Here is a 13021-nt window from a genome sequence, read left to right as displayed (position 1 = left end):
CTGTGGGAGGCCAAGGCGTGTTTATCACCTGAGGTCAGGAGTTCAAGACCAGCCTGACCAACACGGTGAAACCCCGTTCCTACTACAAATACACAATTATCCGGGCATGGTGGCGCATGCCTGTAATACCAGCTACTTGGGAGGCTGAGGCAGGAGAATCACTTGAACCCGGGAGGCGGAGGTTGCAGTGAGCCGAGAAGGCACCACCATACTCTAGCCTAGGCAACAACAGCAAAACTCTATCTCAAAATAAATAAATAAACGAAGACTTCGTAGGCCCCTCTTTTGATAGAGAAAGGAAATGAGCACGTCAAATCATTTTTTAAAAAGAACCAACAACTCATCATGTATTTTAAGTAGGTTTCTAAAAGATTAGTGCAAAAATTGAATACACTTAGTCCTGGCTTTGCAGAATAGTACAAAATCATAAAAATGACCACACTGGCTGAAATCACATTATGCAATCTGAATGATCAATGGGAGTAACCTATGATGGGACAACAACCTTTACAAATTTTTGTCAAAACATATAAAGCTTCTGTTTGTTATAAACATACAGGGTGATCAAAAAAAACCATCAACAAATATTTTGTCGACTGCATTTTAAAACACTAAACAGTTTTCTCTGCAGAAAACTTAAGTTATTTGAATAGCACTTGCCTCCTTCTCATCTTACTACTTAAGGTCCAGAACGAGCATCTTTTCTCTGCCTTGACAAACTCATACTCCCTTTGAATTTGTATCCGGCCATCAACATTTTATCTTTCAAGCATTCAATGTCATGAAATTTCTTGTAAATCTCTTTAATGTGAAGTCAGTTTTTGTTGTTTGGGGGGGGGTTTGTTTTATTTAATGTGTTTGTTTTTGCTGGCATCACTTTCTCTGGTACATTTTCATCCTTTTTGTCAAAACCACTGTTGTCATTCATGTTCCCAAGTTTATCTTCACTAAGTTCCCCTGGCTGCATATCACTCTCTCCAGTGGTGTTCGGTCGTCACTGCCCATCATCTCTCTCTTCTGTGACTCCCATCTACATTTGATTCCATTTTTGCTTCTAGCATTATCAATTTTCATTTATTTGCTATACTTCCAACTTTGTTACTATTTCCTTCTGTCCATTAACTAATGAAAAATGTCATGTAGGTTCATCATAGAACTAACTACAAGCTTAGCTGCCTGTGTGTGAAGTGAGTAAAAGCAGCACAGTGGCTGATCACTGACAGAATTAGAAAGATGTGACATGACTGTCACTGATCATGATGCACATCTGTTACTTAGGCAGTGATTTCTGTGGGCTGAAGAGTTAGTAATCAAGTATGTGCTTTATGCAATCACTCAGAGTTAACATACCGTAGTATCTGAAATGTGAACCGTGTTGTCAGGGCACTAGCGTTATTTAACCAAACCTTAGTAACTGAAATTCATAAATATCAGAACTGTGCACAGGGAGAACCTCTTATGAAATAAAAGAACTTACATTTATCTAATTGTAACTAACTGAAAATACTTAATCACTAGGTAATTTTATAATTTAAAATGCATACCGGTACAGTGATCAGTTAATCTACCTTCATGACTTACAGCTACTGTTCACTTAGAAAACAAAGGGAAAAAAGATGAAATTACAATAGCTTACAATTACATTCTCAAACCTTAATGCTTGCTTTCTGCCTATATCTAAGTTCGTATTTGCCCTATCTACCTAAAGATGTAGCTGCTGCTTATAAATGGGATAAAATATACACCAAGTCTAGTGCCACTCCTGGCCTGGTGAGCACCTTAGGACTCCTTCATATGTCTTCATTAACTGATTTATTCATAATGGCAATACTCACAATAATAATATTTGTAACAATATAAATCATGACCAAAATATGGACAACCCTGGTCTTTTGTGGATGATATTCTCTAGAATGAGATAAAGTGAGTCCATGATTTTTACATGTGTAAAAACTTAAGTCAATGTGTCAAAATAGTAAATGGTTGTATATATGTGTGTGTGTGTGTGTGTGTGTGTGTGTGTTTTAAATAACAGTTTTGGGCCGGGTGCGGTGGCTCACGCCTATAATCCCAGCACTTTGTGAGGCAGAGGCAGGTGGATCACCTGAGGTCAGAAGTTTGAGACCAGCCTGGCCAATATGGTGAAACCCCACCTCTACTAAAAATACAAAAATTTGCTGGGTGTGGTGGCACGCACCTACTCTGGAGGCTGAGGCGGAGAATCGCTTGAACCCGGGAGGCAGAGGTTGCAGTGGGCTGAGATTGCACCACTGCACTCCAGCCTGGGCGACAAGAATGAAACTCCATCTCCAGAGAAAAACATAATAATAAAATAATAAAATTAAATAACAGTTTTGGTCATGGTACAGGGAAATAGGCATGCAATACGGTTAAGAGACGAAATCTAAAAAAAAAAAAAAAAAAGCCTTCTAGAAACTAGTTAAATCAGTATGGCACATTCATAAAATGAAACCTCTTATAGCTACAAAACATCAAATGGTAGAGGAATATTACAATTTTGATTAAGTATATATGTTATAACTCACAAACACAGACACATTTAAAAAACTATGATCACTCAAAAATAGCAATGAGTATATTAATCTCATTTTTAATGTATTTCTATATTTTTCAAACTTTCAATAATGAACATGAAATTACTTACGTAATTCAGATTTGCTTTTACCAAAAATAAAATCACAGTATAATATTTTGTAATTTGATTTTTCACTTACTACTGTAACTTAAACATATCCATGTATCATCAGTGCATATAGGATTGACTTTGTGTTTCTTTCATAAAATGTTTACATGCATGAATTATATAATTTTGTATAAATGTGTTCACAACACAAATGCTGGCTTTTTTAAATATTTGGAAATTGGAATACATATGCAGAAAAACAGGAAAACATCATGTGTGTACAACTTAATAAATTTTAACAAAGCAAGCACAACTCTTGTGATTACCACAAGATTAAGGAATAGAATAGTGGCTGGGCATGGTGGCTCATGCCTATAATCCCAGCACTTTGGGATTACAGGCCAATGCAGTCAGATCACCTGAGGCCAGGAGTTTGAGACCAGCCTGGCCAACATGGCAAAACCCCGTCTCTACTAAAAATACAAAAATTAGCTGGCCGTGGTGGTGCACACCTATAATCCCAGCTACTCAGGTGGCTGAGGCATGAGAATTGCTTGAACCAAGGAGGTGGAGGTTGCAGTGAGTCGAGATTGCACTATTGCACTCCAGCACTCCAGCCTGGGTGACAGAGTGAGGCTCCGTCTCCAGAAAAAAAAAAAAAAAAAAAAGAATAGGATACCAGCACCCATAAGACTCCTCATGATGCATGCCAGTTACTATTTCTCTAAAAAGGGACATTATCTTTACAGAAGTGAATTCACATAGTATGCACTCTTTTGCATCTGCCTCCTATGGTTCAATATTATGTCACTTGAATTCATTCATGTTATTTGGTATAGCACTAGGTTTTTTTCATTTTTATTACTATATGGTATTCCACTGTATAAAGACAATACAATATATACAATATATTTAGCCATTCCACTGTTAAGGGACATTTAAATTGCTTCCCGTTTGGGACTATTATAAAAAAGCAGCTATGAAAATTCTTGTATACTTCTTTTGGTCCATCTATGTAAGTATCTCTGCTGAATGTACACTGAGAAGGTGAACTGCTAGATAAAAATGTATGATATATTCCTATTTAGAAGATGCTGTTAAACAGTTTCCCTAAGTAGTTGTATTAATTTATAATTCTGATGGCTAGATATGAACATTCCCATTACTCCACATCCTATTGTTTCGTGAGTTTTAATTTTAGCCTTTGGTGAGTTTGATCTTGATATCTCATTGTATTAGCAAGCATACGTGTTTTTTGAATCCCAAATCATATTAACAATTTAGGAAATATCCACGCAAATTAAAAAGAGAAGGGAAAATTAATACTAGGCAGAGTATTTCCGTCTAGTAAAGAGAAACACATTAACTTATGCTGTTTTCCCCAATCTTCCCAAACTCACTGATGTCAAAACAACGATATCAATGTATTCAAGAAGGGAAAAAATAAAAGAAAATAAAAACTTGAATTAGTACTTGATTTTAATAAATTTTTTGCTTTGTTTTTAAATTTCAAGTAAAATATTTTAAATCAGTAGCACATAAAGTCTTTGATATTGATGAATATATATCCACATACACATATATAAATATGTAAACACATAAAGAACATATATTAATTAACCTTGCAGTATAACAAAATACCCCAAGATTTACTGGCTTCTTCATGAGCCACAATTCTGTGTGTTGGTTTTGGGTTGCCTCAGCTAGTCCAGCTGGGCTCTTCCACACATTTGTAGTCTGCTGGTGATCGATGGCTTCTCTCACATGTGTGATGGTTGCCCAGCTGGTAGATTGGGTATGGGCATGTTCATCTCATTATCCAGCAGGCTAGTGTTGACTCATTCATGATGGGGTGATTACAGGTTTCCAAAGAGCAGCAAAAGGGCAAGTGCTGGCATACAAAAACTTTTCAAGCTTTTGCTAATGACACAGTGGCCAAAACAAGTGATATGGCAACCCAAATGAAGAATTAGTATCTAGCCTTGATAAATACTGCCACACCACATTGAAAGGGCATGGATACAGGAAAGCAAAGAATTTGTGGCCAATTTTACAATATTATATGTTATGTACTTTTACTGGTTCTTTATGCACTTTGTTTTGCCTGTTACTTAGAAGCCAAAGAGATAATACCTAATGCTTTCCCCATTTGGTATATAAGGATATTGAGGTTCAGAAACGTTAAGCAATAACATTGTCAGTAATCAATAGGGCCAGTATTTAAACTTACATATATATTATTTCAATGTTCCTATTTTTTTGATACCATTCCATCTTCTAGTGATTGGCTAATGCTCCAATTTTGTCTACTTCCATACAGTTGACATTTCAGTGTTCATAATTTTTTGGTGTAGATCCAAATTTCCATCTAGTGTCATCTTCCTTTTGCTTGAAGAACTTCCTCTAACATTTCTTGTAGTGCCAGTCTGGTGGTGATGAAATCTTTGAGTTTTTGAATGTGTTAAAACATCTTTATTTTGCTATCATTTTTTAAAAAGGTATTTTTACTGGGTATAAAATTCTAGGGTTACAGGTGTTTTTTTCTTTCAGTATATTGAAATTGCTACTCCACTGTAGGCCATGCATGGTGGCTCACATCTGCAATCCCAGCACTTTGGGAGGCTGAGGCAGGTGGATCACAAGTTCAGAAGATGGAGACCATCCTGGCTAACACGGTGAAACCCTGTCTCTAGTAAAAATACAAAAAAATTAGGTGTGGTGGCGGGTGCCTGTAGTTCAAGCTACTTGGGAGGCTGAGGCAGGAGAATGGTGTGAACCTGGGAGGTGTAGCTTGCAGTGAACTGAGATCGGGCCACTGCACTCCAGCCTGGGCAACAGAGCGAGACTCTGTCTCAAAAAAGAAAAAAAAAGAAAATAGAAATTGCTACTCCACTGTCTGCTCACTTGCATTGTTTCCAGTGTGAAGTCTGTTGTCATCCTTATGTTTGTTCACTTGTATAAAATTTGGTTTTATGGATGATTTTGAGAATTCCATATTGTTTTGACCAATTTGAGCAATTTGGTGTAGTTTTCTTCCTGTTTTTGTGTGTTTGGGCTCATTAAGTTTCAGGCAAGAAGGTAAATCCAGTTCCTTTCATCTTGGCCAGAAACAGAAAATATACCTCTTGTTGTGGTTTTAATTTGCATTTTTCCCCGATAACTTTTGAAGTTGAGCAACCATTCTTATGTTTACTAACCATTAGAATCTTTTTTTGTGAACTGTCTAAGGATTCTGCCCACTTTTATATTAGATTATGTGCCTTTGTTCTTTTGTAGGAATTCTTTATATATTCCATATATGAGTCTTTAGTTTGTATTGCAAACACCTTTTCCCACTTTGCAGCTTGCATTGTTACTCTCTTAACAAGTATCTTTTGATAAGCTAAAGTTTTAAAATTTTAACATAGTCAAATTTATCTAATATTTCCTTTGTAGTTAGGACTTTTGTGTCCAGTTTAAGATATTTTGCTTATTCCAAGATCATGAAGATATCCTTCCTCACACGTTGTATATTGTTTCATTGTTTTACTTGTCACATTTAGATCTACATCCATCTAGAACTGATTTTTAGACATGGTAGACATCTAATTTTTAGATATCTGATTTAGATATCTAATTTTTAGATCTAGTAGATTCCTCCTCCCCCAACCCTGGCAAATTTCTATCCAATCTGCCTTAGAGCCATTTCTTATTATTGTTTGATTCTCTGTATAATATCCTCCTTAACAGGGTCTGAGTTCCAGTTTTTATTTTATTTTCCTCCTTCTTTCAATTTCCATGAGCCTCCTGAAACCTCTGATCAGCTTCTCATGCCGTTGGCCACATCTATGAATTATCAAATGTCTCAAGGAGAAAAGCAGCATCAAACATTAGGCAAATCTCTTTGTGCTTTCTTCTGCTGCTATCTTAGCCCCTGAAACACTAACTTCTTCAATGCTCTTTAAATGTTCTTCAGTGCATTTAAACAGATTTAGTTAAATATTTTAGCCACTTTTCTAGTTGTTCCCAGAAAGAACGGTACTCTGTTAAAAGCTAATTTGTTATAGCTGGAAGCTCTACCCACTGAGTTTAAGCTGGAACTGGACAACCTTCATCAAGTGGCATCAAAGCGAGGCTGAGACCAGAACAATTTCATATTCCATACAAGGGCCTAGAACTCCTTGCTGGCAGGACCCCACGTTCACAACATTTAATTTTTGGATCTCATAACATCGAAGTGATATTTTACTTTAACCGCACATTGTAATAACCCTAATGCTGTTGTATAACTTATACATTGGCCATGGAGAGAATTCCAAAGGGGCTACAACAGAATAGAATGCAGTGGCAACACATATGCAAAATGAAGAAAAAATTGTGCATATTGTTATATAATTTGTGATTAACCACATATTTATCATTTTGAGAAGATAATCAAGGATAATCTCCATGGGATATAAAATTTGACATTTATTTTGAAAGTAGATTCTCTATTTTCTTGTCATACACCTAAATACCTGAACCTCTAAGTGAATCAGGCTGCATTTTTATTAAGGTATCCATTTAAAATATTACACATTCCTAAGTAATGACAAGTAGAGTTGCTCTTATGCTGCACTCTCTGTGACAGACTACCCTTTCACGAGCAGCTTCTATTCCTTGCTCCTCAGCTGCAGGTACATAGAGCCAATGGCAAGATGGTCAAAACCACGACCCCTTTTCTGTGCCCTTTTGCTCCTTCTTTCTCATTCCTTCTTCAGCCCCAACTTAAACTCAGGAGCAACCACTTCCTTCACTTTAGACGCCTCATATCTTTCCAGCTTTCTACTTCCTTTAGGAAAGTTAGAAGTTTTATTTCATTTTAACTAAAATTCATTCTTGCATGCCCTCAACTTACCATGTACATTTTGCGTCCTTTTCCTATTAATTTTCTAAAGAAGAATCTCCTCCTGTCAGCGAAGGTTTTGGCATACTATGAGTGATCATTGAGCTCCATCCTCTTGAAATTCATATGCTGAGACACTTTTACTTTTACTCCATCAGGAAGATAACCAAATGGAAGCTCTGCATAAAAACATACTGTGCTTGTGGGAATGTGGGGTCCAGATATTTGCTCCTTTAAGATCCAATGGTGCTTTTCATCACCTAATATAAAGCTCATTTCTCACAAGCACCTTTTTGAATGCCAATATTTACAGTCTATTAGAGGTATCAGTTGAGTACCATCTGTCTCATCACTGCAATTTAGGAGATTTCTCCAAAGACAAGTTGGCAGATTTCCTTGTGTGTAGACTGATGCAGATGCCCTTGAAGGGCATTTCTTCATGCAAACATTCAGCATTCCTGAGTGTATGTATCTTGTCATTTTAGAGAATGCATTGTGGCTTCAATTTGCACAGCTACAACCATCTAACAGCCACATTAAGTCATATTTTTAAAAGGTGAAATTAATTTTAATGTATATTTAATCCAGTATATCCCAAAATATTATCATTCAACATGTGAGTAATACATGATCTATTCCATTATTTTATTTGCGGCAAGTCTTTGAAACCAGGTATGTATTTTATATTTACAGCACAGCTCAATTTGGATTTTTCATCTGCAAATGCTACACCTGTATTTTCATTTCATAGAATACGCAGGGGCAAAGGTAGATTCACACACCCAAGTTGTTTCAAACACACAATGTTTTCCGATAACTGAATCAAATATCAAGGTTTAGATTTAAATCAATTGCAATTCATTACAATAAAAGTCAGTTCCTTAGCTGCCACATTTCAAGTGCTCAGTGGCCATGTAAGGGTCACAGCTACCCCATTAGAAGCACAAGTAGAGCCGATCACGTTGACAGCAAGTCTTTCTTTAGTATAAGCTCCATTGTGGGTTAGCTTCTCCAGACCTCACCTTCATGGAGAAGTTAAATGTTTCATAGACGAGAGAAAGAAAATGTGCAAACTGTTCTCAGACAAAAAGACCTTTCACATTAGGAATCAGTGGCTACAAACACCTTGATTGCCCAAAGTTTTCAGTTATTTTAAGGTAGTATATAACAACCTGAAAGGGTGCAAAGGGGTAAACTGATATTATTTTGTCTAACTTTAACCACTGTACTAATTCAGTTAAAAAATACAAATTTTTTCTGAAAGGGGAAAAAAATACCAAAGAATGTTAATACTGAATCCCATAAGGACTTCAGGTCAGTTGTCCGTAACTATTGTACCACATCAATGAATCCTGCAAATACACCTTTAAGTTTTATTTCTACAGCAACTACGAGAGAGTTTGACCACTGAAGTTAAGCAGCACCTGTATCCACCATCCTTTAGTTAACTGATAACCTTGGGAGGTCAGGCTGAATTTGGGGGGAAGAAAAATTTTAAAACTTGATGTTAACCAAACTTACCAAAACCTAATAATTACTGACAGCATTCTAGACACACCAATTTTATCCCTCTACCATTCCAACTCTTGTATCTTAAACTGGGGGTTTCTGCTTACAGAATTCGGGTTGTAGTGGTTATCAGACCTCCCTGGCTGGTCTATTCAAGCTGATCACATTCCACAATTAACTACAGAAACTCTCACTTGGACCAACACTCTTAAATGGAGTGTGGGTGGGTAAAGGAGGGGGGCCTGGAAAATTCAAGTCATTCACAAGATGTCAAGATGAGTTATCTACCCACAAAGGGCGCCTTTTATGGGGAAATTGCATTGTTGCTCCACAAGCTGCAGTTGCCATGTTATCTTGGTCACACTACAGGGAGCACATTCAGGAATGTTAGCACACAAGGCATAGACGGAAAGACTAAGTCTGGTGGTCTGAAACTGATTCTAATAATGAAAAGAGGGTAAGAGAGTGTGGCAAGATCACACTATCTGGCGTTAACAGCCTGTAGCATTAACTATTCCATAGTTAGTGAGCAAGAATTAAGAATGCATGTTGAATTTGCAGAACCATTTCTTTCAGGGAAAGAAGCCGGCTATTCCTCTAGATGACTCAAATGACCCTTAGCTCCTTTTCAACAAGTCACTTTTGGATAGTTATTTGTACCACAAAGGCTGCTAAACACTTCTTCTAATAATAGACCTTTAGTAACAGTGTGATAGCATTTTATGCAAATTTTAATTGTTCAAAATTTAAGTAGTGTACACAAAAAGACCTCAATGAAATCCCATTTTGAGCACAACTTGAAATACAAATTTTCTCAAAATTTCAAAATACATCAAAAATATATCCAACCACTTCAAATCTGTGTGTCAGAACTGTAAGCATGTTTATACTGTGGCCACAGGGCTAGATCCTATTAGCTGGCAAGAAGAAATACCCACCTCCCTTTGTTAGCATGGTGGCATTTATCAGCACAGCTGTGAGGGAGTTTGGAGAGCTCCATGCTGTGATTTTAACATTCAGCTTCATCATAATTTCAAATGTTTCAAAAGCCTTATATAATCTAGTCATTCATTAAGGAGGGGTACTAGTACTGAGCAATGTACCTGGAATTCACGGATTTAGAACTCATGGCTAAAATGCTATGAATGGGGTAGGCGAGGACACATCCACAGTAAGTCACACTGATAAAGGAGAAGATAGCACTCTGTAAAATACCAAAGTCATGTTGTGAAAAATTTTTTAAAGGGTTTACAAAGCACATCATTGAAATCTGAAAAATAAACTGGCATCAGGGATGCACAGACTGTGAGTCAACATGTAGTTTAGCTAAGGCACGAAGGATTTTTTTGAGGATTTAAAAGGAGGGTGAACAGAGTTGGTGACAAGAATTCATTGAGAGATCTTTTCCTCTAGCACAGAGTAGGACTTCGATTAAGGACAAAGAGGAAGTGAGTATGTGCACATTCTGAAGGTAACGGATGTGGGTTAGGACAGTTAGTCCCTCCAGGGTTTGGTAAGACACATCTCAATACCCCACCCTCCTCTACCTCCATGCACGCCTTCTACAGAAAGTACCATAGGGAGGAAGAGGGCAAAGGAGGCCATCTGCACAGTGTGAGTTATCAGCCACGATGCGGAGGCCATGGCATCTCCCTCCCCTTTTGTGGGTAAGATAGAAGACTGGGTCCCCCAACCTCCACTCTAAGGTCAAGCAAGAGGAATAGGAGAATCACTCATAAAAACTCTGGGTACCAGTAGGAAGTGAATCTTTGATGTGCCCCTTGTTTGGACACCTGCCTAGGTAGAAAAGGAGAAGGAAGATGGAACCAGGTGGCTGGTTACACTGCCAGGAGCAAGAACTGGAAGGATTAAAGTGGGGGTGGCTCTGGCATATACATCCCTGGGGAGGTTCCCTTTGTCCAGAGGACCTGCACACATGTTCCACCAGAAACCCAGCATGTGGATCCTTGCTGTTAAGGGTGAAGATGGACAGTCACTGCTAGTGAGGGAAGCAGGAGCAGTCATTAAGAAAGGGCAACAACAGAGAGATCACACCCCTAAACCCCTCTCCATGATAAATGGGCAGAGACGGGGGAGGAAAGGGCCAAAGTCTCCCTCTCAACCCCAAGTTATTAAATGACAGCTTAGTCTTGACATGGAGTGAGATGGAAATTTCCAACTAGAATATGATGAGTTGCTTTTGGTTTATTTTTTAAGTTTTTAATAAGAAAGGAAGACCAGGAAATTACAATACCTGCCCGAAATATTATAAAACCAATTGAATTTAGGTTCAAAGTTAAATGATGAAGAGAGAAATCATTAAGATAAATACTGCGCCCAAAGAACAGCAAAATTCAGGGAACTGCAGTGTAAAGAGACACACATTCCAAAGAAAATGGCATAAAAAATATCTAGAGAAAAATTTTTCCAAGAAAAAAAACTGGAGAAAACTCCACAATTATATAGCACAAGCTTGAGTTTCAAAATAATCTGTAATACACAGTCAACTCTAGGAGCGCCCAGCTACGTCAGCCACAACAACTGTAAGATCTTAGTGAACAGGAATGATTGAGTAGGTCTAAATGAAAGACAACATTCTCTTAAAGTTTACAGGAAGTAGTGCTTTGGAATTTGTACAAAGTTTGTCTCTGATCTGAGCTTTCAGATTACACACGATAATATCTGTTTTGATTTGCTTTAAATATTGACGTGGGAATCAGCAAAAAGGTGATGCACTATTTTTGCACAGATAGGGGAAAATTCGAGGGTTAATTCAGGATGATCCTGAAATTACACAAATCTAACTTGGACAGCACTGAAGATTAGCCCAATGTCGTAATTATGAAGGTGACTCTGGAGGGAGGAGTAAGAAGGTACCAGCCATGATCTCTTTCCAAGTGACCCTTTCTCCCCTAGGAAAGCTGCTACCAGGCAAGGGATGCCCCAGCTCTTGTCCCAGAATTCTGGGGGATTTGGTGATAGTGTTTCTTTCCATCAACTTCTTTCAGCACTGTAAGCCTTACACATTTAATATCGTTCCTCTTTACTGAGCACCAGACAGTTATTCTTCCCACTCCCTTTTGCACAGCCTCTGACATACCTCTGATGCTGCATTACAAATTTTAACTGCAGATTTTCTAGTTCCTGGCCCACGTGACATGACAGGTAGCATCTGACAATGATAGAGACACTATGACTTTCCTCTGCTAACACAGTATAATACGAGACTTTCAAAGAAATATTACCTGTTTAGGCTGAGCTCCTTTTGAAAGAATGTCAAGTAAATCACCAGAAGAGATGAAATAGAAGCGAGGAAAGGCTATGCGCTCTCACCAAGTCCTGTCCATTCATTACAGTAAACTTACTGTTTAACAGGTAGCTTACTTCCTTCTTTTTGACACCATCATCTATCTTGCTTATGACTAATATACAAGTTATGCCAAGTAGAAGAGGACTATGCCAAATACACACACACACACGCACACACACACACACCCCATTAGTTGTGGCTAAATATGAATTAGACTTAGGATTACGTTATTCACTGCTTTTCTGAATGACACTCCCAAGCAGCAGTGGAGAAGACCAGGTTGCCATCCTTCAACCTGAGAGCAAAATGCACTAGTAAGATGTAATTGGTTTACAGTCTTCTTTTCCCCCACTGGATGTCTACAAAACACAAGTGACTTCCCTCCTGTCAGGTATTCAGAGGAGTCATAAGATCCAGAATTGGTTCCACTTTATTGCCCTCAGCAGAGCAGAAATGACCCAGAGGCAGAGCCCCGAAGCCCCAAAGAGCATCACTCAACTGAAATAATTAACTTTGCCCTTTTCATTACCAAAAAAACTTTCAGACTCTAAAACTGCTTTGTTTATGTAATATAAAATTTTATTTAGGTCTTTCCTTACCTTGCAATAAAAAAAGGATCGCAGTTCCACAACCCATCATTTTAGTAGCAGATCTGACCATTTTTTATCAAAAGCCAGAATTAAATGTGAAAATT

General features: G+C 37.8%; 1 protein-coding gene across 1 annotated transcript in view; it reads right to left on the bottom strand.

Annotated features, from left to right (window-relative positions):
- Positions 1–13021, bottom strand: part of DNAH11 (dynein axonemal heavy chain 11) — a 372580-nt gene that overhangs the window by 260868 nt on the left and 98691 nt on the right. Inside the window, exons 28-29 of the mRNA XM_050784822.1 lie at positions 12927–12979; positions 12263–12345 (exon numbers count right to left, since the gene is read on the bottom strand). Coding sequence (XP_050640779.1) covers positions 12263–12345; positions 12927–12979 — 136 coding nt within the window. The remainder of the gene's footprint in view (positions 1–12262; positions 12346–12926; positions 12980–13021) is intronic.

The sequence above is a fragment of the Macaca thibetana genome, chromosome 3 (assembly GCF_024542745.1).
Source record: "Macaca thibetana thibetana isolate TM-01 chromosome 3, ASM2454274v1, whole genome shotgun sequence".
NCBI classification, from domain to species: Eukaryota; Metazoa; Chordata; class Mammalia; order Primates; family Cercopithecidae; genus Macaca; species Macaca thibetana.
This window is presented reverse-complemented; position numbering and strand designations above follow the sequence as displayed.